At 40.9% G+C, this 24120-nt stretch overlaps 1 protein-coding gene across 1 annotated transcript; it reads right to left on the bottom strand.

Annotated features, from left to right (window-relative positions):
* Positions 1 to 2201: 2201 nt before the first annotated feature.
* Positions 2202 to 19002, bottom strand: wscd2 (WSC domain containing 2). The gene is made up of 8 exons (XM_070904415.1): positions 18603 to 19002; positions 14805 to 14919; positions 12740 to 12924; positions 10477 to 10598; positions 10219 to 10393; positions 8005 to 8169; positions 7703 to 7903; positions 2202 to 4128 (listed from the first exon to the last, which is right to left on the bottom strand). The coding sequence occupies exons 1-8, from the start codon at positions 18994 to 18996 to the stop codon at positions 3776 to 3778; spliced, it is 1710 nt and encodes a 569-aa protein (XP_070760516.1). The 5' UTR covers positions 18997 to 19002; the 3' UTR covers positions 2202 to 3775.
* Positions 19003 to 24120: the final 5118 nt, after the last annotated feature.

Below are 24120 nucleotides of genomic sequence, written 5' to 3'. Positions count from 1 at the left end.
GCACAACTATTTTTGTGTTGCAGCATTTATATGTACATGGGAGGAAGACTGCTGTTGGGAGACAGTGGAGTTAGTTCTCATGAATCAGAGAAGAGAAATAACTGGTGTCCTCCACTGCTCTGCATACTATAATCTGTTTTTTTGACAGTTTTATGTGAGTCAGTTATTGTGTGAGAATGTATCTCTCAAACAACTCAGAATAGTAATAATGATGCAGTACAAATATAGATAAACCACACCAGTTGACAGAAACAGCTTGTTGAATTGACTTGTATTTCTGTTATTTCATGTATGAGAGCTGAATGTGATGAATGTGGTTTGTGCAATAAATGTTTGAATGTTTTCTTTCTGTCCTCGTTCTCAGAAATAAAGCTGTAACTATTACAATCAGCTCTTTTGTGTATTAATCTCAATAATGTGGCATGATTTACATTTTGATATTTTCCTCAAATAAATGACGTAATCATCTGAATTTCTTCAAAATGTATTAGTTTTGAATTTATCCAGGGTCACGGCAGTATGATCATGTTCAGATGAGAACTTTGATTAAATGACTTGAATTTGAGATATTTTATCTGTAGTTATTTATAAGCATCAGTATTTCACAGAGAGGATTATTTATTCCACTGATACCCACTCTGACACTGACACTGACACCCTATCACAACACTTCAGGGTCAAAATGAGTCTTCCCCTGAAAGCAACTCACTTCCTACTCAGTGACAACATACGAGAAATGAGAAGAAGAAGAAGAAGAAGAAGAAGAAGAAGAAGAAGAAGAGTGCCTGGTGTTTTTTTTATGTTGAAACAGTGGAAAACCTGCAAAAGTTACATGACACACTGAGTTCCAATGAAACTTTGGACAGTTTACCTTTAAAGCTGCTTTAATCAGTGTTTTTAAAGTAACACTTGGACCATGTGTAAATGTGTCAGGGCTCACTTGAAGTGGCTAACCCACAGATAATTATCAGCTCTGCAGTTCCTCTCAGCTATACAGAACATTCAGCATCTTTCAGCTCATTGTTTCAGCAGTGTCAAGAGTAGCGCCAAACGGCAAACAGACAAAGTTACAGACTAGCTGGTGAACAGAACACAGTGGAGCATCTGGTGACTGAAGAGCCAGATATTTCTATCAGTAGTTGGTGGAGACCATAACAAAGATAAAAGGTGAATATTGGACATTCATGCAGGTGGTCAGAAACACAAGTCCAAACTAATGCTAATGTTGTATCTGATGGCTGTGTAAATAGGTAACTGCGTGCTAACATGTTCACCATATCAACCTTTAACATGTTGTGTTTACAGCTTTTTTCACTGCCCTCAAGAGGTCAACAATCTATTTATGCTGCTTTAAGCACACGTTAGAGTTTCCTTCACTTGTGTAACTACACCTCTTCTCATGTATTCCTCAACAGGAGCCTCTTACCAACAGTATTCATTATAATTGACCATGGTTGTCATATTTGCTAAGGATTTCCCCCAAAGGATACCAACAAATGGAAATACTAAACTTCTGTGGTAACCCTACTTTATAGAGATAATATTATAAGATAATAGATAAATAATAAAAATGCACTTGAAAAAATGTAGTGGACAGTACCTTTTTTCAGCCCTGAGTAATGTCGGCAGGTCTGCATTAAAAAGACCCCCCTGCACCACTCGCTGCTGCTAGTTAAGCTCATTGATCTGAGGGCACGCTAATAACGGAGGCGACTCAGATGAAAATATCGTCACTTTGATCAACTCAGATCTTCTCTCATCTGGACAAGTAAGAGAAAAAATGTTCAGAGAGATTTTTAGTAAGAAAACTAACCTGAAATATTAAAAGTGAGGGGCACAAAAATAGGATTCTGACACGTCTTCCCCATCCCCAGTGGAAATTACGCCTTTGATCTCATGGCTGCCAGGTGTTGTCTGTGTTTTACAGGAAATCCTAGTCGTGCACTGGACCATACAACTACTGTGTGCAGTGCTAATTTTACTTGTAATGGAGTATATTTACATATGTCAGGGTATATTAAGTTTAATAAGTATAGTAAGTTCTACTTTCATTCATTCTATGGCTAAAGAATAGAGACTGTAGAGAGATTCATCTACAATACATCTTTGATCTTAGAAAACACACTATCACCTTTTATACTCGTCGTCTTAATTCTAACGTTTCTTCAGAAATTGTTTATAAAAACAGGTGACCATGAAACCTCATTTTATGTACTCATTTATTGTGCCTTATCCCATTACATTCATTCCATAGAAAATACATTCAAATGTGACACCTGTGTTCATTAAGTGCCAGCTCGTCAATGAAAGCAAGAGCCAATAAAGTTTAAAGCATGTGTTAAAAATAGAAACAACTTTTCCCGTTTGCTCGTTGCAATACAAATATTGTTGACGTGTGAGCACACACTACAAAAATATATTTATATCATACTGAAAATGGAAGTCAGTTCATGTTTTCTGGCTCTCAGTCACCAGTGCTTTATTTATTTATATATCCATGTATTTATTTATTTATATATTTGTTTATTTTTAAGCATATGGCATAGCACATTGAGTACCGTTATAAGACGTGCTGCTTATAGAATCTGAGCAGAATTTTTAACACCTTTGTGGATATTTATTTTTGATTACGAAGAGTAAAAATTATCAACAGTTTTAACTGTTTCATAGCTCTTCTTGCAACAAAGCAATAAAAAAACAGTTTTCACATTCAGTATGATTAACTGGTATTAAAATAAATCTATAACGATCACTACTGCTAAACGTAAAATCCAATCTATAACACGAGTGTAATGCCTAATTCCTGTGATCTTTGGGGCAAGTGTTGCACAGCCAAGTGCTTTTTGGATTTCTGCATCGAGTCCAGTGTTAATAAAAACATATTCAAAACCAAATTAGTCAACATGTGCACTGCACACCAGAGATAAATAAATGCTGTCGAGATAAATCCTCTTCTCTCCTTGAGTCAGTGCCTTCAAGAGGGATTATTCATCTTCTTGAATACGAGGAGCTGAGAGTTCTTTACCTCTTCATCACTGAAAGCATGATTCCTCATACACAGTAAGTAAGCTGAATGACTTACAAAAACTTGGAAACACACAGTATCATCATTATCAGGTAGTTATAGCCTGCATATTGCATTTTGCCCTTTCACAAAGGGCTCAACGTTTTAACGTTTTCAGTGAAGTTCATGTAGAAAATAGTATTGTTCTGTAACTATGTTAGCAGCAGAAGATTCATATATTTTAATGTTTTGATTACTCATAATCATTATTTCTCTTTTGCACAAAATAAGCTCATACCGCACACTTTGCAGTGTTGTATAATATCTTTTGGGTCAAATGTTTTTTTCACTGGCAACGAATCACCCAGCACAGTCAGACGAGCCTCTCTGTAGTCACAGCTATTGTACCTTCTTCATGTTAAGGCATGTGCACATGCCTACACAGCACATGTGCATAGAGCAGGATAAGAAGTGCTTTTCATTCAGCCAAAGAGAAAAACAAACCTCCCCAGTTAAAACCACCTCTTCTGTTAATGCATGAAGCTGCTGGAGTTCCACAGAAAATGAGATAAGATGAATAAAAAATGAAAATAGGAGAAAATAGGTAAAGAGACAGATTTCTTCTCACTACAGCTTCAACCTATGTGACTTCACAGGGGAAAAGAACTATTTAAGTCATGTAATCCTACAAAATAATGTGCAGAGTCTGTTGACTGAACAGTCAAATTAAAGTAGGAAACAAAAGGAAACGAAAAGAGGGGATCACATTTATCATCTTGGCATATATTCCTCTGGAACTCCGGACATCTTCCTCTTCTTCAAGGCAGCGTCTACTGTTCTGATCAGTTCATTGATGTTCACTCTCATTTCAGGAGTATAGGGGTCATATTCAAGCTTTCGTAGCCCCGATCGCTTGAAGTTTCCATCCTTCTGGCCCTCGACACAGAGCAGGCGGTCCTCAGAAACCTTCAAATCCAGAAACTGGACCATCCCCTTCAGCTTGGAGAACAGGTCCCTCTTCAGGTCCTCAAAGTGGACCACCTGGACGTTCTTACCATAGTTCAGCCAGTCCAGCGTGTGGGATGCCCACCAAGGGGCATAGTTCCTCACAAACTCGGGCCACTCTGCAGGACAAATGAGAAGACAGAAAATAAATGAACAAGGACTTGAAGGTACCAAAGTACTAAACAAAGTCCACCATATTGTGCAAATTGAACCATGGCAACAGAACAATCACTTAGCTCGTCTTACTGAAGAAATAAGGACCCGTATTCATCCAACTTTTAAGAATTATACTTTAAAATGCTCTAAAACTGAAGGATAAGGCACATTTATCAAACAACTTACTTCTAATTACAGTCGAGAGTGGGAGAAATGTTTAAGAAGCTCTCAAGTGGTCACAATTAATTCCTGCTCAGAGCAGGAATAACCATCTGACATCTACCATATTGTTCATTCTTAAAACTCTTTTATTGTACGTTTTTTTATCTGTGTGGAATCTCTAATATTAACTAGCAATTAATATGTGAAATTAACGACTACCTAATGATTTATAATATAGAAATATAGAACTAGGGATGAAATATTAGGAAATTGGTTGAAATGGAGACAGAAAGAAATCCAAACTGTAACAGGAAAGAAATCCTGCCTCTGGTAGACGCTGTAAAATCAATGCAAGCTATATTCTTGTTGCATCTTTCATAAATGAAAATAAAGTAGTGTAACATCCTATCAAATGTGAGTTTGGATAAAAGAATGCAGCAGCTTTGTTAAATAGCTTTTATTCTTAAGAAGGAGTAAAAGTGACAAAGTAAATAACAAATTTAAAAGTCAACGTGGGGGCTGAATCACAGGGAAGTGAGAATCATGAGAGCCAAACACTGATGTCATTCAGCTCGAAAAGGTCTGTTGCAATTCATGGAAGGCTACATTAAGTCATTTCTGAAATGTTTGGACTGTAAAGTGGACGTTCTTGGTTGTCAAACTGCAGGGGTACTCTAAAAATCCTTCACTTGCAACTCTTACTCATTGATAATCTGCTGGCCCGTAAAAGCAGCGGCTGGCAGGAGCCGTGCTGCATTAGCACACATCTTTACTGTTAGGAGAGGTTGTCGTTAAAGTTTAAAGCCTGCTGAGTCTCAGAAACCAACGAGAGAGGCAACTTTAGTACCACAGTGGACAGAATATTATATACTGCATCTAAAAACACAACCAGCTGTATAGAAACACTGAGGAACTGCATCTCTGACCACACTGGGTCTGTTCTCCTTCCTGTCAGGCCTTCAAAAGAAAACAGAGCTTAAATAATTGCAGCTTCCCCCTGAACATCCTGATCTGCTGAAAATCAAATATAGTTAAGATACTAATGATGTTATTAGCAGATGAGTTCATGAACACAAATAAAGGGGTTTATGTGAGAGCCTTTAACTAAATCCACCAGATAACACTAAACAATATCACACTGTGCTTTGTAAAATGACATGCCCTCCAAAATAAGTTACACTTGCCCCTGAGTTGACTTTATGGGCCACACTGGAAGGCATCAGTGTCTGTAACATCATCTGAGCCCCATCATCTGAGGTGAGTGCATCAACTCGTACGCGTGGCTCCCCGAACACAATGTCACCCGCTGACTCTCAAACTGTATCCTCTCTGTGTGTATTCAAAGTGGCAGCTGTCAAAAAGCCTCTCTCTTTACTGATGTCACTGCGTCATCTCCCCACCAACACAAGGAATAAACACTCATTAGAAATGACGGGCCAAATGTGCTGATGTTTCCACAAAGAGAGACAACTGCTGGGTCGGCAAGTCTCCAGCCTCTGGAAAATCGATTAAACCTCACAGACAGTCAGACCAAAACCAGTTTCCATGGTTACCAGGGCACACTTTTTGGTGGGCTAAGGCACTAAGAAAAGCAGAATATGCATGAAATATAACAATATCTTGGCAAAGGGCGTAACATTTTATAAACAAAGAGTTCCTGGACCCAGAGGTTTCATTTCTTAATAATTCTTTAATCATCAAGGGGAATTTAACTGGACTAAATTGTGCTGATGTATTATCTAACCGTTGCACAATGCAGGGTGACACACTGGATGTAAGACAAAATGTCAACAAAATAGTCAAAAAGGGACAAATTAAGTCTGTAAAAGTATTCTGTCTTCAGCGTAATCTTAGAGGAAGTTACTTGGATGCATATGTGTGTATGTGTGTGTGTGTGTGTATATATATATAAAACATAACATAACATAATGGATTTATGGACAAGGCTTAAAAATATTCTGTTCCCAACAGCCAATCTTAATGGAATAATTCCACATTTTGGGCAATGTGCTAATTCACTTTATGGTGGAGAGTTAGATGAGAAGCCAGCAGCCCATTAGCTTAGCTTAGCACAACGACTGGAAACAAGGGGAAATGGCTAGCCAAGTTCACCTACCAGCACCTCTAAAGCTCACTAATTAAAATATTAAAATCTTGTTTATCTCATCCGTACAAACGAGTAAACGCGACAATCTGCCGTTTTGTTATGTGCCGGACTATTTCTTGGCTGGGAGCAGTGACTTCCTGGAGTCTCCGCTGGATGCCTAGCTACTGCTCAGAGACAAACGAGATATAATGTGTTTATTTATGAGCTTTAGAGGTGTTGGTATTTGGATTTTGTTACCACTGGCTAGCTGTTTGCCCTTGTTTCCAGTCTATGTGCTAAGCTAAGCTAGCTGCTGGCTGTAGTTCATATTGAACAGACAGATATTAGACTGGTATCATATCGGCAAACTCTCCCACTGAAAGTGAACAAACATAATTCCCAAAATGTCGAACTGTTGCTTTCAGTGTAGAATCATCACAACTGGGAAGAGTTTCTGTGAAGAATACACACATTTTCTGTACACACACAGTCGACACACTCATACATTTCCTAATTAAACGTAGCATGAGAGCCGGAGGAACAAGCTGGTTTGACCTGGTGACACAACTCATGATCCAACTAATCTGAGTGACTGACTGTTGTGGTTGGTTGGCTAATTGTTTCATTTCTCATTTTTGAACAGACTGATTGTGCCTCATATCATGTGTCAAATGCTTTTGGAACGTATTCAAATCGAAAACTGTGTGATCAGCCACGTTGGTTTATGAGGTCAAAACCAATCTGCATTTATTGCTCATTTCCTCCACTTCCTCATCGTTCTACGTCACCATGCAGCCAGTTCTTTAAATATTACCACATGCTCTCAGTGAAGACATTAATTAAGAAGACACATTTAGTTTTACATTAAATTTATTAAATAGGGCTGGAGGAAGTTGTTTTTCCTGTTGTCTCGTGTTTTTTATGTTTAGGGGTCCATCTGTGAGATTTAAATGTAAAGCACATGGTGGATGACTGAGATTAAAACTGCTGAGAAACAACAGTGTAAGGACCGAGACTCTGCACACCTTCACTTGTGATTAATTTGTCCTTCAGCTGGACAGATTTTGGCCATTTGTTCACAGATTCTTGTCTTGTCTTGTTTCGTAAACAGAAACATTTCCTATCTTAACTATCTTTCAGTTGTTTCCACTTGTTTGAAAGCTTTTTTCATATTAAGCACATCAACATTTCATAGTAAATTTGAAAATGAAGCAGGTCTCCAGTTGTTTAGTTTGAAAATAGTTTTATATTAGTATATATTGTTATAAATACTGTACAATATAGCTCACCTTTCCCTCTCCAGTGGGCCTGGGAGGCAAATCCAATGTGGCCGCCATATTTTCTGTTAAATTCTGCCATGAGGGCTTTATAGGGGTTTCTGATCATGAGGATGCTGGAGTCAAAGGCTTCGATCTCCTTCTTGCCGCTCTCATGTGTCTTAATGCAGATCGTCCTCCCGCTCCGCCAGTGGTCCCGCTCCCCTTTAAATCCTGTGAAACAATGACATCCCACATTGAATATATTTAATCCACAGAGGTGCCTTCATGAATGAATATGTCTGCGCATCACATCAGATGAAATGAAAGTCTACCTTTATTGTAAAGGGAGCCATCAAAGTAATAGCTGCCGGTGTAGAAGCCAGTGGCGAGCTCTATGAGGTGGCGAGCCCAGGTGTTGCCGGCTCCGGGGAAACTGGCGAGGGCCACCAGCTGCTTGGCACGAGTGGGGAGGAAGTGCCGGTCCATGCAGCGGTTATCTGACAAAACACAAAGACCAACAGGCTATATTAGTGATCTGTTGTATATATAGATTTACTGAAAAAAAAGTGAACATGAGCATAATCTGTGGCAGTGCTTCCGATGCAGTGCCTATGGGTCTATAAGTCTCCTCTGTAATGACTTAAAAATATTGACGTCTATACTAAAACAGTACAGAAATGAATTGCAACACTCATTCACCAAGATCAGACAGGGTTTATTCCTGGAGGAATCAGGAATAGCGGCTGGATCCAGAAAGGAACCGTCAATGCTTCTCGGCCGAGATACAGTCGGAAATAAATTGAGATTTGAAACAACTAGATACAAAATACACTGAATGTGTGGGAAAATGGCCATGCCCATAGCAGGTAATACAGATGTTCTTCCATCTTTGTGTGATGGTGGCTTTAAAAGGTGGGTGGACTTGGGCCTGGTTACCATTAATCAGTTAATGGCCGGAAATCCTTTTTTTTCAGCTACCGCAATGTTTTGGTTTGCCTTCAAAATACCTGTTTAGATATTTTAAAATAAGGCATTATGTGATGACCAACAGTGAGTGGGTAGCAATTCAGGCACCACCAACAAGCGTGGAATATTACCTTATTAGCATGGTAAAAAATTGATGGTAAGAAAGTATATAAGCAATATTTATAAACCGTTACAATTAGATGATTCCGGAGATACCTCTTATATTAAAGAAAAATGGGAGTTGGAAGCTCATGTGATAATAGAGGAAGACGAATGGGAGGAAAGTCACTTAAGTAGCCATAAGATCACCAATAGTCCAATGTGGAGGGAGTTTGCATTGAAAGTTAAGGTCAGGTATTTCAGGATCCCCTCAAGTGGTGTCCAGGTGTGTTAGAGGGTCCTCAGCATCATGCTGGAGAGGCTGTGGAATGACTGGGGGTCATGCACATACTTTCTGGGATGTTTTTCGGTGTGTTCTTGTTTTTTTTGCTTGTGCTATTTTCTTGAAATAACGTTTTGTTTCCTCCTAAGAACTTTGATTACTAATTAAAAATGTTGGATGAGCTTTGTTGTCAAGGAACGTTCGAGTATGTATTTGATCAATGTCTTATTTTGATCCTAAATAAAGTAAAAAACGAGACAGTGACCTATGACTTCTTCTTATGCTTCAAATAGATACTGAAAATTAGTCACTTCATGCTTATAAGCACAGTTCTGTAATAATATGTGCTAAAGAAAAACTAATAATAATTATTGTGTTGAAACACTGGAAGTTTGTGGCAAAGACGTTTAACATTATTAGAGAAAGAGAAAAGGTCAAAAAAGGTCTAAATACAGGGATAAAGACACATCATGGTGTTTTGTTTGTTGTGGGTGGGTTAGCTTGATTCCTCTTCATCACAAATTGCCTAATAATTCCCAGTTACTGACGTTAGTGTGTTGGTTAAGATGTGTGGTCAGTTAAAAAAAATCAAGAGTAAAAAAGACAATAGGTGCAGATTTCACTTCCCGCTGCAGCTTGTTTTTGTTTTTTTGCTTCACAGCATTAAATGTCCTCTTTTGTGTTTACTGATCTCTGTGTTTTTGCTGATCCAAACCACAGCCGCCTGGTGCGTTGAGGAAACACATCCCACAACAACGCAATATGCTAGAGACAGACTGATGCTAGACTTTTGGGTTTGATGATGATATTTGGGAATAATAAAAAGCAATTAATGATATATCAGTTAATAAAATGTTAGCTTTTAGTTAACTTTATTGGAAATTAGATTATTGTAAATGTTCAAAAAAATGAAAGAAAAATGTAAAAACCTAGATCGAATATACAAAAAATGTAGGTTGTAAAACATAAATATATTATATAGATGATATACACAGGTATGAAGAAAAGAAACATGGGGTAGAGTTACATATTTGCTAGTATAAAGAACTGTTTTTCTGGACATGATACACCACTGGATGACTGTGCAAGTTATGTGTTTCCTGCACGCTTTCTCAGTTTCCTGACATGCCTCTAGTCCGTATGTGCCCTTATTATACAGCTGTGACTGTGCTGCCAGGCGTGAGCCACCAAACCTTACCTTGAACCTGCGTCTGGTACACCACAAAGTACTCGTCGTTCCCGCAGCTCTCGAACTCTTCCCCGTGGCAGCGGTTGAGACACATGTCCTCGTTCTCCAGCTCATGAAGGGAGAAGAGAGGAGTCGGGAAGCCGCAGTAACAGCGATCTCCAGCCAGGACGGCCAGCGATTTCTCCTGAAATACAGCAGCCATCACACACTGAACGCACACTCACATGCACGAATGTACAACGCATGAATACACACACATCCCCTCACCCTCTCCGTGCACATGTCCACACACTTGTCCACAGACATGTTTTGGATGACCGAGCTGAAAGCAAGTGCCAGAGTGACGTTGTCTGGCCTGCGGAAACACCCTTTGAAAATGGCGCTGCCGTCTGAAACAGACAAAACAAACCAAAATATTATTCATCAACAGGAAAAAAAGAGCCTCAATATACTCCAGCTTTATGGTTACTGAGCACAGCTTCCATTAGCTTGGCCTCTATTCACTGACCCCTGATGAAGAGATCCCACTGGGACTCTCCCCCCAGTCGACTGAGGCCCTGACCTGCCAGCGGACTCAACCAATAGCAGCACTTACATCCCTGCAGCGTGTTGATGACCTTTAACCTCAGGTCCTCACTCTGGTCTGATGGATAGACCATATATCACAACAGCAGAGTGGAGCTGCTTCTTTTGTTTCACAGGAAGTTGTTGGTTCATCTGTGAGATGATGCTTCATGCTATGATTTTGTTATTTGGGGTATTTACACACATCTTAGCTTAATTACATTATTAGTTGTTAGCTCAGAGACTGTTTTTAGATTGATGAAACAAATAAAACAACCTGAAAAGAGGTAGTGGTTTTAAACCATGGTTAGTTCAACCATGGTTTATCATGTGCAGACTGTGACAGGGAGGAGCAGCATCAGTTCGTTAGAGGTTGAAAACCACTGTTTTAAGTTACTGCTGAAGAAAATCCAAACCTCCACTTCACATTTATTTCAGGGCTGTCAACATGTCAACCCTGCTGGTTTACATGTGAAGCTGTCTCTGCTGTCAACAGACTGTTCAGCATTAATAACAACTTTTCACTGTGACAGATGCCATGATGAAGACAGCTTGCTTGCTCAAACGTCACTGAATAAAATGGGCAAATGGAGCTTTGCGTTTGCGGTATTTCTTCTTCTTCTTTTTAAGTTCACGATACCAAAACCAGCGCCCCACCAAGACTGTTGAGCTGCTCTCTGCTTTTGTTTAATGAAAGCATTAACTGTCAACGCTGTGAGGCTTTAAAACAAGTTAACGCCACTTGCAAATTAGCTCTATCCCTGTGTGTGTATCTAATGTTTTATTCATTTTTGACCTTTTTCCCTGACTTAAAGTTGCATTTTTTATGCCATGTCCGTGTTCTCCTGCAGTATGTCTTCAGTGCATCCGCTTTCCGTTCCTGTGGCAGAGCTTTTTAGATCAAACTGAAATGCTTTTGTGCTCTGTATGCAGCATCCAAACATACAGTATATCACAAACAAGGTGTTGATGCTAACACACAGCTGCAGGTGGGCTGTTTAACAACAGGTGAAGGAAATAAATGCACAATAATATCTGTGCAGGATTATCAGAGCAGTTCACTGTTACTGAAAACACTCAATCATGTGTCTCTAAGTGGAAGAAAACACAAAACAGCCACCTCAACACATTTCCTGCATTTCCTCTCTGATGTTCGGAGCAGGGCTCACATGACCGAGAACGGGGTCAGAGGTGAAAACACGAAGAGCTTATTCAGCAGTCTGATATATGGCAAACAGAGGGGGGGGGGGAAGCAGAAATGAAAATAATAATAAAGAAACAGCACTGAACTGGACCAGGAAAGTAAGATTTAGATTTGGCTGCTTAGATATTCACCATAGATGTGTTTACTAACTCCCTCCTTTCGTATCAGCAGATTCTGATTCTAAGAAGTAGTAGGCAGAGGAGTAGAAAGGAAGCATAAGGGGAAGAAAGACAAGTGTGAAGAGTTACCTCACCTTGTGGCAGGACTTTTTGAAATCTCACAGCAAAAAGTACAAAAGAAAGGATCGCACACGATCTTGCAACAACCTCAACACACAGATCCTCTCTCTTTCTGATAATCAGCCCTTTCCTCATTTCACTACAGTTTTCCAGCAGCAGGCAGCAAGTGTTTAACATGCAGACCACGGCTGGCTGGGCTACGTAGGTAGCACAGCTCTCCGGGGAGAGAGGTAAACACAACAGAGCAGCCTGCTCCCAACTGTGGCATTAACCCAAAATAAAACAAATATTTTCCCTCAAAACAGCCAGGCTCGTTGTTATTTCTGGATCAAAATAGCATCTTTACCTCTCAGTGGATACTGTCAGTTATACAGTACACTCAGGTCTGCTCGTGTCTCTCTCAGCACACAGATTCCAATGTTCACATTTTTTCAATACCAAATTATTTATCTATTGAAAGAAATTATTCAAATTTGGAGCAGCTCATGTGGAGTGATTTTTTTTTGTTGTTGCAGAGACTCACAGCGGCGCGCTGACTCCTGGCTCAGCTCCAGCCTGTAGATGGACAGTCGGTTGGCTCCTCCACACCGGTTGCTCTTCTCCCCTTTGCACTCCATATTGCATTCGCTCTCTGAAGCATTGGGTGCCTGGATCTTGTGGCCACAGTAGCACTCTGCGCCGAACTCCAGACCTGCGTACATGTAACCTCTGGAGGAAAGCGAAAGGAAAAAAGGATTAGCATCGTTAGTAAAGGAAGACAGAGAGGTTCAAGTGATTGTTCTGAGCCTTCATTATGCGCCTTAATCCTTCACAGGCCAATACAGATTATCACACAGAGCAACTGGATAAGAACAAGCAAACAAATGATGCACAGAGGCTGTTGAAGAAAAGATGAGAACAGATCTACACATTACAACTGGAATAACATCTTTCTCTCTGGTGAAGATGAGAGAAATCACGCTTGCTGTGAGGCAAAGCCAATTATAAATATACTTGAAAACTGAATCCATCATACAAGGTCTCTTCTCTCCTTTTTGTTGCTTCATGGAGGATCTAACTCCCAAGAGGCCTTTCGGATGCAATTAGACGTCTAACACACCCCTCACACAGGACAAATCCCCAGGGCTGTCAATCAAACCCAAACCCCTGCGTGCTGCTTTGTGCTGTTGCCCCTCATTTGTTTGTCTGTTTTTATTAACTCGCTGCTCTGTGAGAGGAGGCAGGCAGGATGCGAGGAGCAAGAAGCAAATGGAGGAAGGAGCTGAAAACTAGCATCTCCCTTGCTCTCTCTCTCTCTCTCTCTGCTCCTACTCTCCGCTCTGTGAATCAGTGATGGGTGTAATTCAATGCATTCGATAGAGCCGTCCCTGTTATTCCTCAGGGAGAAAAAATAGGTGAGAGAAAGATGGTGAGGGAGCAGTCATGGAGGAGAGGAGCACAGGGATAAATGCTTTGAAAACTGGAGCATAGATAACAGTTTTTCCATGTTTTAACCCCATGCACACACCAGGAATCGATAAACACAGATATTAGTAAAACAACAATTTTCATTATTAAGTATCAGCTGATTTTTTATGTACATATACATACAATAAAATTAATGAATTACATTTGCATCAGGTCTGCTTCCAATTTAGTCACAAAAATTGGAAGAGGGTGTTCTATGTGACCAAATGTATGTGGACACCTGAGAGTTACATCCATATGTGGCTGCTGAACCTGTCATTGCATATGCTGATACAACAAACTCAACTCTTCTGGGAAGGCAAGACACAAGATGTTTGGATCCTGGCCGCAGATATTTTCCCATTCAGCTACAAGAGCATAAGTGAGGTTGAGCACTGATGTTGGGCAATAAGACCTGGCTTGTAGTCGGCTCTCCAATCCATCCCAACGGTGTTGGATGCAACGCTGGATTTTGTCACATTTTGTCACATTGGGTCAACTTTTGCACATGAAATAAATTGAATCTTTTTGCATCTCAAGTGCCTTTTCTGCTTTTTTTTTGTCAGTATGCAAAACAGTTTTATATGAAATGGACCACAAGGCTAAAGCACAATATCAAATTACCTTTATTACAGAACTTTGAGGCCCTCTCTTGACGAGCCTCACGGACGGCGTCAATCTAGCGTTAAAACCATCATAATTTGAGTTTTGTGCTCTTGTGTCAAATATTCCAACTTAATGTGTTTAATCAAGTTACAACACAGGCAAATCTGGGGCCAGGTGAAAACTGTTCAGAGTGCACAGACAGGGGAGAAATAGGGGCCAAGCAGCTCATTTTTTCTCCCTAACAGGTTGATCTGGTCATGGTTGGAGGGGGTTCAGGCAGAAGAAGTCCCTCCACACCAAACTCGAACACATCAAGGTATATGTCGATGTTAATATCTGTGACAAGCCTGCACTGGTCAATAACCATCAGATCTTTGATCATTCTGGCTCTATAAATCGCCACAAATGAGGAAGCACCTTTTTACCGCCGTCTGTGTTCTACTTTATTTCCCAGCCTGACAGTAGAAATAAAAGAGAGAGAAAAGGGAGGGATATCTTGTGGACGAGTGTTTTTTGGTTGTTTGCTGCTATCATACCTTTCTGCACAGTTGTCCTGGCAACGAAACACAGTCATTTTTTTGTAGTCAAAAAAGGAAACGCCTCTCAGCGCTCTTTTTTGTGTGTTATCGATGTAGCAGCCGATATACTTTGCTGAAAAAGAGGACAGAAAATATAAGTTAGTTAAGTATACAGAAAGACAGACACATATTTAAAATAAAATGATTTGACCATAAGGTGAATACTATCTGCAACAGTCTCTTCCTCATATGCCTACACAGTGTAGTAACAGAGCACATGAGGAGTCCAAACTGGGGCAGAGTCTTTATTTATTTATAAAGACTCACATCCCCTTCTAGTGGCCTGTTACTGTAGTGGCAGTCATCGCTCTCTCTGCATTTTTCAGAAAGTGTGTGTGGGGGTTGGGCTTCAGTGAAGCTCTGCAGAGGGATACAGCAGCCCCTCAACAGCTTCTTCACTCCCATTAAACCACCGCTCCCCCGTCCAACCGAGCTGCACGGGCTCCACTGTACCTTTAACAAACAAAACTCTCACCATCTGTGCTGTGCCATTACCACTCGGAGCCTCTGTTAATAGCTAAGTGGAGGAAGCATAGAGTCCTAGTTTCCTGCATTACTTTAATTGTTATGGTCTAAAGGCCTGCGTTTGAGCAGCATGTGATGTGCTGCAGGACTCGGCTGTAATCTTCCTCCCGACTATTGTTGAGCTGGAAAATAATCTGCTTTATGATGAAGGGAAACGTTGATTTAAATGAACCTGGAACATCATTTTGAAAAGTATATTCCTGCTTAGTATGACATGAGGGTAAAGGATGAAACAGCAGCTGCAACTGATGTGTCCATATTATTATTTGCTTGTCGGTGTTATGCTTTCAGTATACAAACGTTGCACAATAACCTCCCTGTACCTGGTGGCTCACATTAACTAATGTCAACAGTGTTTCAGCTATAATCTTTCCCCAGTCTACTCCTGTTTTCCCTTCAGTACAGTATGCGTCTGTGCTACTGCACCACAGAGTGTAAATGTGTTTATGTGCTGCAGTCTGCATTATGCTCTCCAAATTAAATTCAGAGGCAGTGAGAATGAGTGGATTTGCTTTGAGAGGAGAGAAAAGGAAAAAAATGCCTCTTAACCTAAACATAACAGGGTTCTGAAGATGGTTAAGACTGCAGAGTAATGAGTGGTGCTGGATGTATGAGAGCAAACGAATGCTTTGAAGCTACTAATTACTCCATTATCACTTTCAGCCGCAGTCCTGTGAGAAGGGAGGAGGAGGAGGACTGAGCCAGACTGAGAAACCTTCATTTGATCAGCTTGAATTTACACAGTAAACATGTTTGTTTTGCTGGCCTTGAATTGAAAAAAAAACCAAAAACAAAATAGCTCGACACTGTACTAGAAAAACATTGTTGTTTAATATGGTACACTCTAATGCGCAGCAGGGTACTGTACTGTACTATGACTCAGAGTTTTTGTAATAGAATCACTTATTTATTTTCTCTTCGGGCTCAGAGAGGTTGGAGTCTGTCCCGGAGCAGAGTGAGTTAAAAAAACATCAGGAAAGCAGCCTTCACATTTTGTCATAACACTAACACAGACAGAGCAGCAGTCACTCACACTTATGTTTCATATTTATGGCTGCTTTCGATTCTCCACCTGCCTGCACTGCACTCTGGAGGGAAACCAGAAACTCACATAACCACAATGGAGTTATAGTAACATCCTGGAGTTATTTATGGCTATTCAGCGACTAGTTCAAGATGTTATGGGTATGAATAAATAGAAACACTCAAATAGTATCTGCTGGTTTCCAGTGAAGTCGTCTCCCTCCCAGTCGAGTCGTATCTGGACCAGATGTTTACAACTGATGAACTGAATGTTTCTCACTGGTGGAAAATAACCAAGAACATTTACTCAAGCTCCGCTCTTAACTACAGATTTGAGGTATTTGTTCTTTACTTGAGTATTTCCATTTTATGCTACTATTTTACTTTACAGGTGAAGATTTTACACACAAAACATGTGATCAGTTTTTAAAATATGATGCATTGTTATAGATTAAACTACCCAACAGTGCATCAAGTAGTTAAACTTAGCTCCACCTCCTCCAGCCACAACATAAAAATGCTGCTTACATGTTAAATCATAAGAAATAATAATCCTATAGTAGAATATTATAACACTGACGGGGGCCATTTTGATGCTAACACCTCTTCACTTTAAGTAATTTTTATTTGTAACAGAGTAGTTTTACATGTCGTATTGCTACGTTTACTTAAGCGAAGTATCTGAATATTCATTCCACCCCTGCTGGGACTGAGTGACTTCCTGTTGTTGAAATATGCACACATGAGGTGAATTGTTAAGTGGAGTTGAGGCATGAATGTGCAACTGAGAGAGAGGAAAGGCTTTTTTCTATTTTCCTCGCTGCCCCTTTGGAAATGAGTTCTTTATTTATTTATTTGTGTTGGTGGACTGGAAACGATATCTCAACGACGTCTTTGGATTCCCATGATGGGAGGAATGTTTTAAGTGTCTAAACACCTGCGGTGGAAAGTACATTTACTCTTACTGTACTAACTACATGATCTTAGATAGACTTCTTCCACAACAGCTAAACACTATTTTGTGTTTCTTTATGAAGAGAGGAGAGGGGCTCTGGTCTATCGCAGGAAGGTTTGGGCTGACAACCAGGTGTTTTCTTGAATTTATGTTGGAGAAATCCACTGTTTGCTTTGTTTTTAATAATTTATACTTTATCCAGCAGTGCAGAGAGTGTTTGACAGGGTAAGAAGTAAGCGTGAGAGAGGAGGCAGAGAGAAGCGAGGTGAGCCAGGGGTAAATGATATCCTCTAATCAGCTCATTTTGATCGTGTTTCATTTGGAACGGAAGAAGTAAGCAGGATATTTGTGCCATCCAAGGTCAGAGATGTCGGTTCTGGACTTCCTCACACTGATGTGTGATTTGATAGAATGCCACATGCCGGTCAGGATTTGATATGTAAACCTTTTCTGACAGGATTGTGTATAAAAAGGCAGATAAAAGTGTAAATCCTGCGATCATGGAATCATTTAGATGTTGTGATTGTGCTACAGCTCCGGCGTGGCTGAACATGTGCCTAGCAGCACAAAGCCAAGCTGCAGCTGAAGCACTGTGGGACCCCTGAAGGATTCACTCTGAGCCAAGACAGAGGGCTTAATCATAATCATCTCTCGACTCTCTCATCGACTCTCAAGAGATTTCCTACAGGACCAATTACAACTAGGAATTGTCAGTCATTAAGACGGTGCAGTTTGTAATCAGAGACTAATTTGGATCAATTTCATATTAACATGAAGTGTAAGTAACATGAAGAGACATGAAAAAACAAATGCTGCCTGTGTGTTTGTCAGTGGATGTGCATTTTTTAATTCAGCCTGTAATAAAAGATTGGTACAGTTTTCTTGTGAGCAACTATGACAAAAACAATGGGAGGTTGTTATAATAACTGTTATAATAATATTTTACACAAGGATCCAGTCCCACACACTGGATAGTCATTAATGTTGCAACACACTGTTGTCACATAGTGTGATAATTCCCTTATTTAAAATTCCTTTATTGTATCAGTAAATTCTATTTATGCCTTTGCTGATGTGAAGCAAAGGACACATTTTAACCAGCATGGACAATAAAGACAAATATCTTTTATAATTTACCAACTCATTTTAAATTTTGGGATGTGGGAGAAGATCTGACGAGGCTCTGCTGTTGCATTTTGAAAACAACACCACAGTGACAGTATAGTGAAGTATGTAGTCTTGGTATAACCCACCTCTTCCATCGTCCATGTCTTTGGCATTGCGTCCTTTAAGTGCACGGTTCCAGTTGCTGGTGTAGTCTCCCCCCCTGCGCACCTGGCCCTCCTGGCCCTCCTGTCTGGTCTTTTTCATCCAGGGAGGGCCGTACCTCCGTCCAGACCTGCGTGTCTCCTTAAACACTCTACTCATGATGCCAAGCCCCCGAGCATCTGACAATGAAGTCTGGTCGCCCATCTCTGAAGCTACCACAGGGTCCCGGCCCCCTCTGGCCCCGGGGCCGCTGTCCCCGACGAAGCCAGCGTGCAGGAAGACGAGGCTCCCGGCGGTCAGGTAGAGGAGGATGAAGGAAAAGAATCGGACAGGTTTCCTGCGGAAATAGCGCTGTATTTTCAGCAGAGGCTTGGCCATGCTGGCTCGCCCTGCCACTCAGACGCACTCTCCCAGTGATGAAAACTCATAAAGCAGAAGAATCAACACCAGCTCTCGCAGTCCCACCACACAGCCCCACTGGGCCCCAGCTAAACTGAAGAAAACGTCAGTAAAAGTGTCTTAATCCTGTAGGAAGGTCATCCAAACAATAGCATGACTTTTTCCCTCATGTATGCCTCCTCAGTCTCATGAGGAAGATGCTTTACACATGTGCACTGTGCAGCTCCGCCGATCGTGTCCACGTGAGAGTCTCCCTGCGTTCCCGCTGACAGTCCAACCCTGAGAGCAGGCTCAGGGGCCACGGCATGAAAGGTGAGTGGCTCAGAGTGAAAGATGATCGCTCAACAGTGCTTTCACTCCAATTATCAGCCTACAGAGATGCCACACCAGCACAGCAGTGGCACTTTCTCCCACGCTGTGCAGAAGGAAGAGGGTTTTATTTAGCGGCTGAGCCGAGATCCTTTCTCCTTTGTGAGGCCGGCTATTCACCGAGGCGATCTGGGAGAAAGAGGGCGTGACTCACCATCTGCAATAAAGACACACACAACAAAAGGAAGAATAAGCGTACACCTGAGTAAGCTTTATCACAGGTGGAAAAAAGGAGAAAGAACATGAGCAGGTTGCAAAAGCATGGAGTCAGAGCATCACCTGCAAGGAAATACATCTCAAACGTCCTGCTCAGCTGTAACACAGTCCAAGAAGTGTTGTCAGAGACACAGAAACTGCCCATTTAAACAATATATTTAATAGGATGGTTTCTATAATGCTGTTGTTACATGGAATCACAGTCAAACTCACATTCATGAAAATACAATTCAGAACAGTGATAAGCAAAGAAAAAAAAATGGGATTAAAGGCATTAAACTTATCTCTGTTCTGTTGTTAGTTTGTGCAGAAACAGTCAGAAAAGCTTCACTGCAACAAGCTCAGAGTTCGACATTATCTTTAATAAATTAGGGTAAGCCAAAAGGGGGGAAACAGAAACAAAGCTCTACCTTGCGGCATTTTCACTGATGTCTTTGGGAACTAATGTGTGTGAGAACTGAAGGGAATTAAAAACATGAGTCAAGATGATCTAAGGTGATGATAATTTGTGTGAATGTGTGACAGGAAACGAGGCTCACTTGATTATTTAAAGAATGCAGAGATTTAAAAAAAGAAAAAACTGGTACGTTAAGTCTACTCATCCATTAAATCTAGAGCTTGCACTGTAATGGATTGTCTTTTTCTTATCATAATTCTTTCAAGATTTTACACTGATTACTGCATTTCTTTTGGGATGGCTGAATCCCGACTCCCCAAATTCTCTGCTGCCTCTCTCAAAGGAGTCTCTGTTCTGGGACGAGCCCGGGAGGCTACAATTGGAAGGAGTAACGCAACACTCCTCGGGGTCAGGGAATTTTCCAGAACATTCGAGGGGACACTCGCCCTTGTGGCTCTCTGTCTGCCCCGGGACAAATCCGCAGAACACTTGTCACCTGAAACCTCAATGGCACCGCAGACCCCCCGCCCCCCTGGCTCTCTGCCCCTCTGGTAGTCTGGAAAGAGTCTGGGACCCTCAAGGAGATATGGATCACATTCTGCTCATGTGCATCCGGGCACAAAGACAATCCTCATCCTCTCCGACTTCTCAAAACTTTGCCTCTTTGTCCTGATCAGTAACTTCTGAATACCTGCAAGGACAGGTTTCATTACAGATGTCTTTGTCTGCATTTTAATTATTCAGTATTTTGTTCATTTTCAGATCAGATCTCTCTTTCCAATATGACAAACACTAAATATTCTGAGGTATAAATGAAGGGCGTTGCAGCTGATGAATCAAAGTTAATAGAAAAGAAAAGTAAATCCTATTAATGGGGTTCACACACAGGATATAAAAGACACAAGAGTCTCTTTTCCTTGTCTCTGTTATGGTGTCTAATTGCTGGAGAAGGGTACAAGCTTATAAATGACCCACAACATTTCAGAACATGCACAAATGCATCTGCTATATTTTGTTCAACATTTTGGGAGCTGAGTCAGATGAGAGAGTCAGATGAGAAGATCGATACCACTCAGTATCGATCTTCTCATCTGACTCTCAGCAAGAAAGCAGATAAGCGTATTTCGCAAACTATTCCTTTAAACATTTGTGTCTGAAATGTCAATAAATTTCAGCGATCTTTCCATTCCCATGAACTGCCTCTATTCCGCAGGGATTCACATAAACACAGTAAAATAATTCCTTATATTCCTTTCTACAGCTCAACAGCTGTATAAACATTATCGAAAAGTGGCTCCTACACTCTATCTGTAACCATGACGATTTTTCAATCCTGTGCCAGCATTTTGCTCCGTGTCGATGGAGAAATGATTCATATTTCAGGACAAACGAGATGCAGAAACTCTCACACAAGACGGTCTTTGTTTAAAACTGAATAATTTGTTCGCCTCTGAGAAATGTAATCATATCTAGGTTAGGTTCCCTACAGGGTTACGAGGTTTAAATAGAAAAATAAAACAGCATATTTCAACGTGCCTCTTACTCCTAACTCAACGTTGGAGGGAAACAGTATCCTGAAAATGTGTAGTGGCCTCTTGGTGGGACTGAAGTCCTAAGAGAGCATTGTTTTAGGGCTGTGTGTGCACAGGCCATGTTATGGGGCCTATAGCTAAAAAGTAGCAAGGTGCTTCTGTTCAGTAAATAGGTTTATGAGGATGAACAGATGGAGAAAATTATATAAGGATACGGTGCATGTGACACCAACCCACTCTGCCTCTCAAGTATGCCACACACAGGTTAATTACTGGTGTTAATAATTCATCTCCCCCAAGTTACAAAAATGCAATTGAACTTGCGACTAATTTGCAGTTTCAAATGACAGTAACAAGAGCGTGGACGGATTGTATGGATCCTTCATATTGTATGAGGTTAAAAGTGGCACAGCGGTGCTTTGAGCTAAATGCTAACATCAGCATGCTAACATGCTCATGCTCATTATCTGGGGACCATGAATGTGTGCACAAAATTTAATGGTAATCTATGGAATAGTTTTTGAGATTTTCCAGCCTGGATTTAAGAGGTGGACCGAGTGACTGGCAGACCAACATTGCCATCGCTAGCGTCATGCCGGCTAAAGTGGCTAAACGTCCTCACATTACAGCTTCAAATACTGCACATTTGTGTATTAAGAACCACTACAGGTGAACTTCATTCACATTTAGAGCTAAAAAAAAAAAAAAAGACTAGTGGATAAAAATCAGGCGTGCACAGACAGACAGAGGAAGAGGAAATGCAACAGACGAGATAGGAGGTGCCGCAGAGGTCTTTTTGCCAAATCATGGCAATTACTCAAGTGGAGCGGACATGAACTCACTGACTGACCATTAATTCACATTCATATTAAATGAGCCAGCAAATATTTAATCAGAGCGGATTTAGGAGAGGAAACGTCAAAGTTAATCTTTGGTGAGCAGGCCGACAGCCAGCTCGGCTTGTGCTGCAGGCAAATGGCTCCACAAGTCAATCCATAAATATTCTTCATATCTGACCAGGGACTCATTGACCAGGGGCAGGGCTGAGCAAGACAGAGCTGTGGTCAACTATGTGACACCTCTCGAGTCCAAACACAACACTTAACTGTCAGCCAGCATGGACAACTGGTGGGTTCAACAAAACAAAGAGTCACCTTACTGTAAGAAACACCTTGAACACAGCTGTGCTACAACAGAGATCATACCAGCAGTAAAGAGCTTCTAGCAGTGTGATTATACATTGTTCTTTTGGGGGGTTTGAAGGGAAGAAACTGCCAAGAAATAGACAAACTGGTAATGTGATATGAGGTAAGAAGGAAACTTTATGCAAGATGTAAAAGACAATAGATGTTTCTGATTTTTATATCCTCAAAACACAAGATTTGAACTCTGAAGAGGTTTGATATTCAGGAGAGATATTTTGTCATGATAGAAGCAGATTAAATATTCAGTTTTGTTTCTTGCTTCTGCAGATGTAATCAATTTCCATCCCCTTGTCTCTCGATTGCCAAAGAGAATTCTTTTCACTCGAGTGTGGGTGAGGCTTTTTAACTGCTCGAACCTCAAAACCTCCAGTGCGAATCACACCAGCTGAACTAAATTAGTTTTAAAAGGGTTTTGCTTGCTGTGTTTTCACAGTAGTAAAAGTTAGAAAAATACAGGAAAACGATTGTATTGTGAAATGTCAGTGAGGTTATGTTTAGTCCTCAGTAAAACCAACAGTGATAGTCATTAATAGTGGGCTCATAGAGGGAAGAAACACATTGTTGTGACAGAAAGGGTCAGTATTAACAGTGGCAGGAAGAAGAGGTTATCCGGTGTTTGTATTATATGCACACACAGTCAACTTGAAGTCCCATCGTGTAAAAGTACTGTGCAGTAACATGTAGGATGTCTTCAGTTGTTCAGCAGCAGAAGGGTTAACAGCGTTAGCTGCAGCAGCCCTGACCCTCCCATCACCCTGGGGCCTGTCTTTCCGCTCTCCTAGTGTGTTTGGCCTGCCAGTGCGCATTAGCCATGTTTGTCAAATCAAATCAAACTAAAGATCACATTCCTCCCGCGGTGATAACATTGGCCATGCTTGCGTTCAAGTTTACAGAGATTGTTCCACACCGTCCTACTTGCAAAGTTGTCTGATGCCTCATTACAGGTCCAGGAGAAAACTCACCACCACCACCAGCAGCAAGGCTGTTGAGTGAGGATTTAATCCATAAGCATAAAACAATAAAATGTATTCTGACACAAATGAATGTAAATAGTGGTTCAGGTGTAACAATAAGAACAGACATTTGCAGTCAAGAAAAAGACTCCAATAGCTCAAATAAACCCGTTAAGAAGCCAAGGTTTTTGCTGCTCTACAGAACAGATTCAAGCGGCTCGCTCAGCGCAGATGGTAACTCCTAGGAGCGCATGACCCCAGAAAACTGGAGTGTGAACATGACTGCTTCCAATAACAACAGGATCACACTGCCAAGGCGGTTTTCTTTGCTTAGTGTTTGGCAAAAGTTACCGTGGTATGTGCTTCAGTTTTGGCTTACCATTTTTGTTTCAGCCATTTTAATTAAACCTGTCTTTGATCTCAGTGTGTGC

Source organism: Enoplosus armatus, chromosome 4 (genome assembly GCF_043641665.1).
Source record: "Enoplosus armatus isolate fEnoArm2 chromosome 4, fEnoArm2.hap1, whole genome shotgun sequence".
In the NCBI taxonomy this organism is placed as follows: domain Eukaryota; kingdom Metazoa; phylum Chordata; class Actinopteri; order Centrarchiformes; family Enoplosidae; genus Enoplosus; species Enoplosus armatus.
This window is presented reverse-complemented; position numbering and strand designations above follow the sequence as displayed.

Bases quoted from the DNA above. Each gene is read 5' to 3' on its own strand.
- wscd2 (XM_070904415.1), bottom strand. From the start codon at position 18,996: ATGGCCAAGCCTCTGCTGAAAATACAGCGCTATTTCCGCAGGAAACCT. The intron at 7,904-8,004 runs GTAGACTTTCAT...ATTGTTTCACAG, and splicing joins TGGCTCCCTTTACAATAAAG to GATTTAAAGGGGAGCGGGAC. The intron at 4,129-7,702 runs GTGAGCTATATT...TTTGTCCTGCAG, and splicing joins GGCCCACTGGAGAGGGAAAG to AGTGGCCCGAGTTTGTGAGG.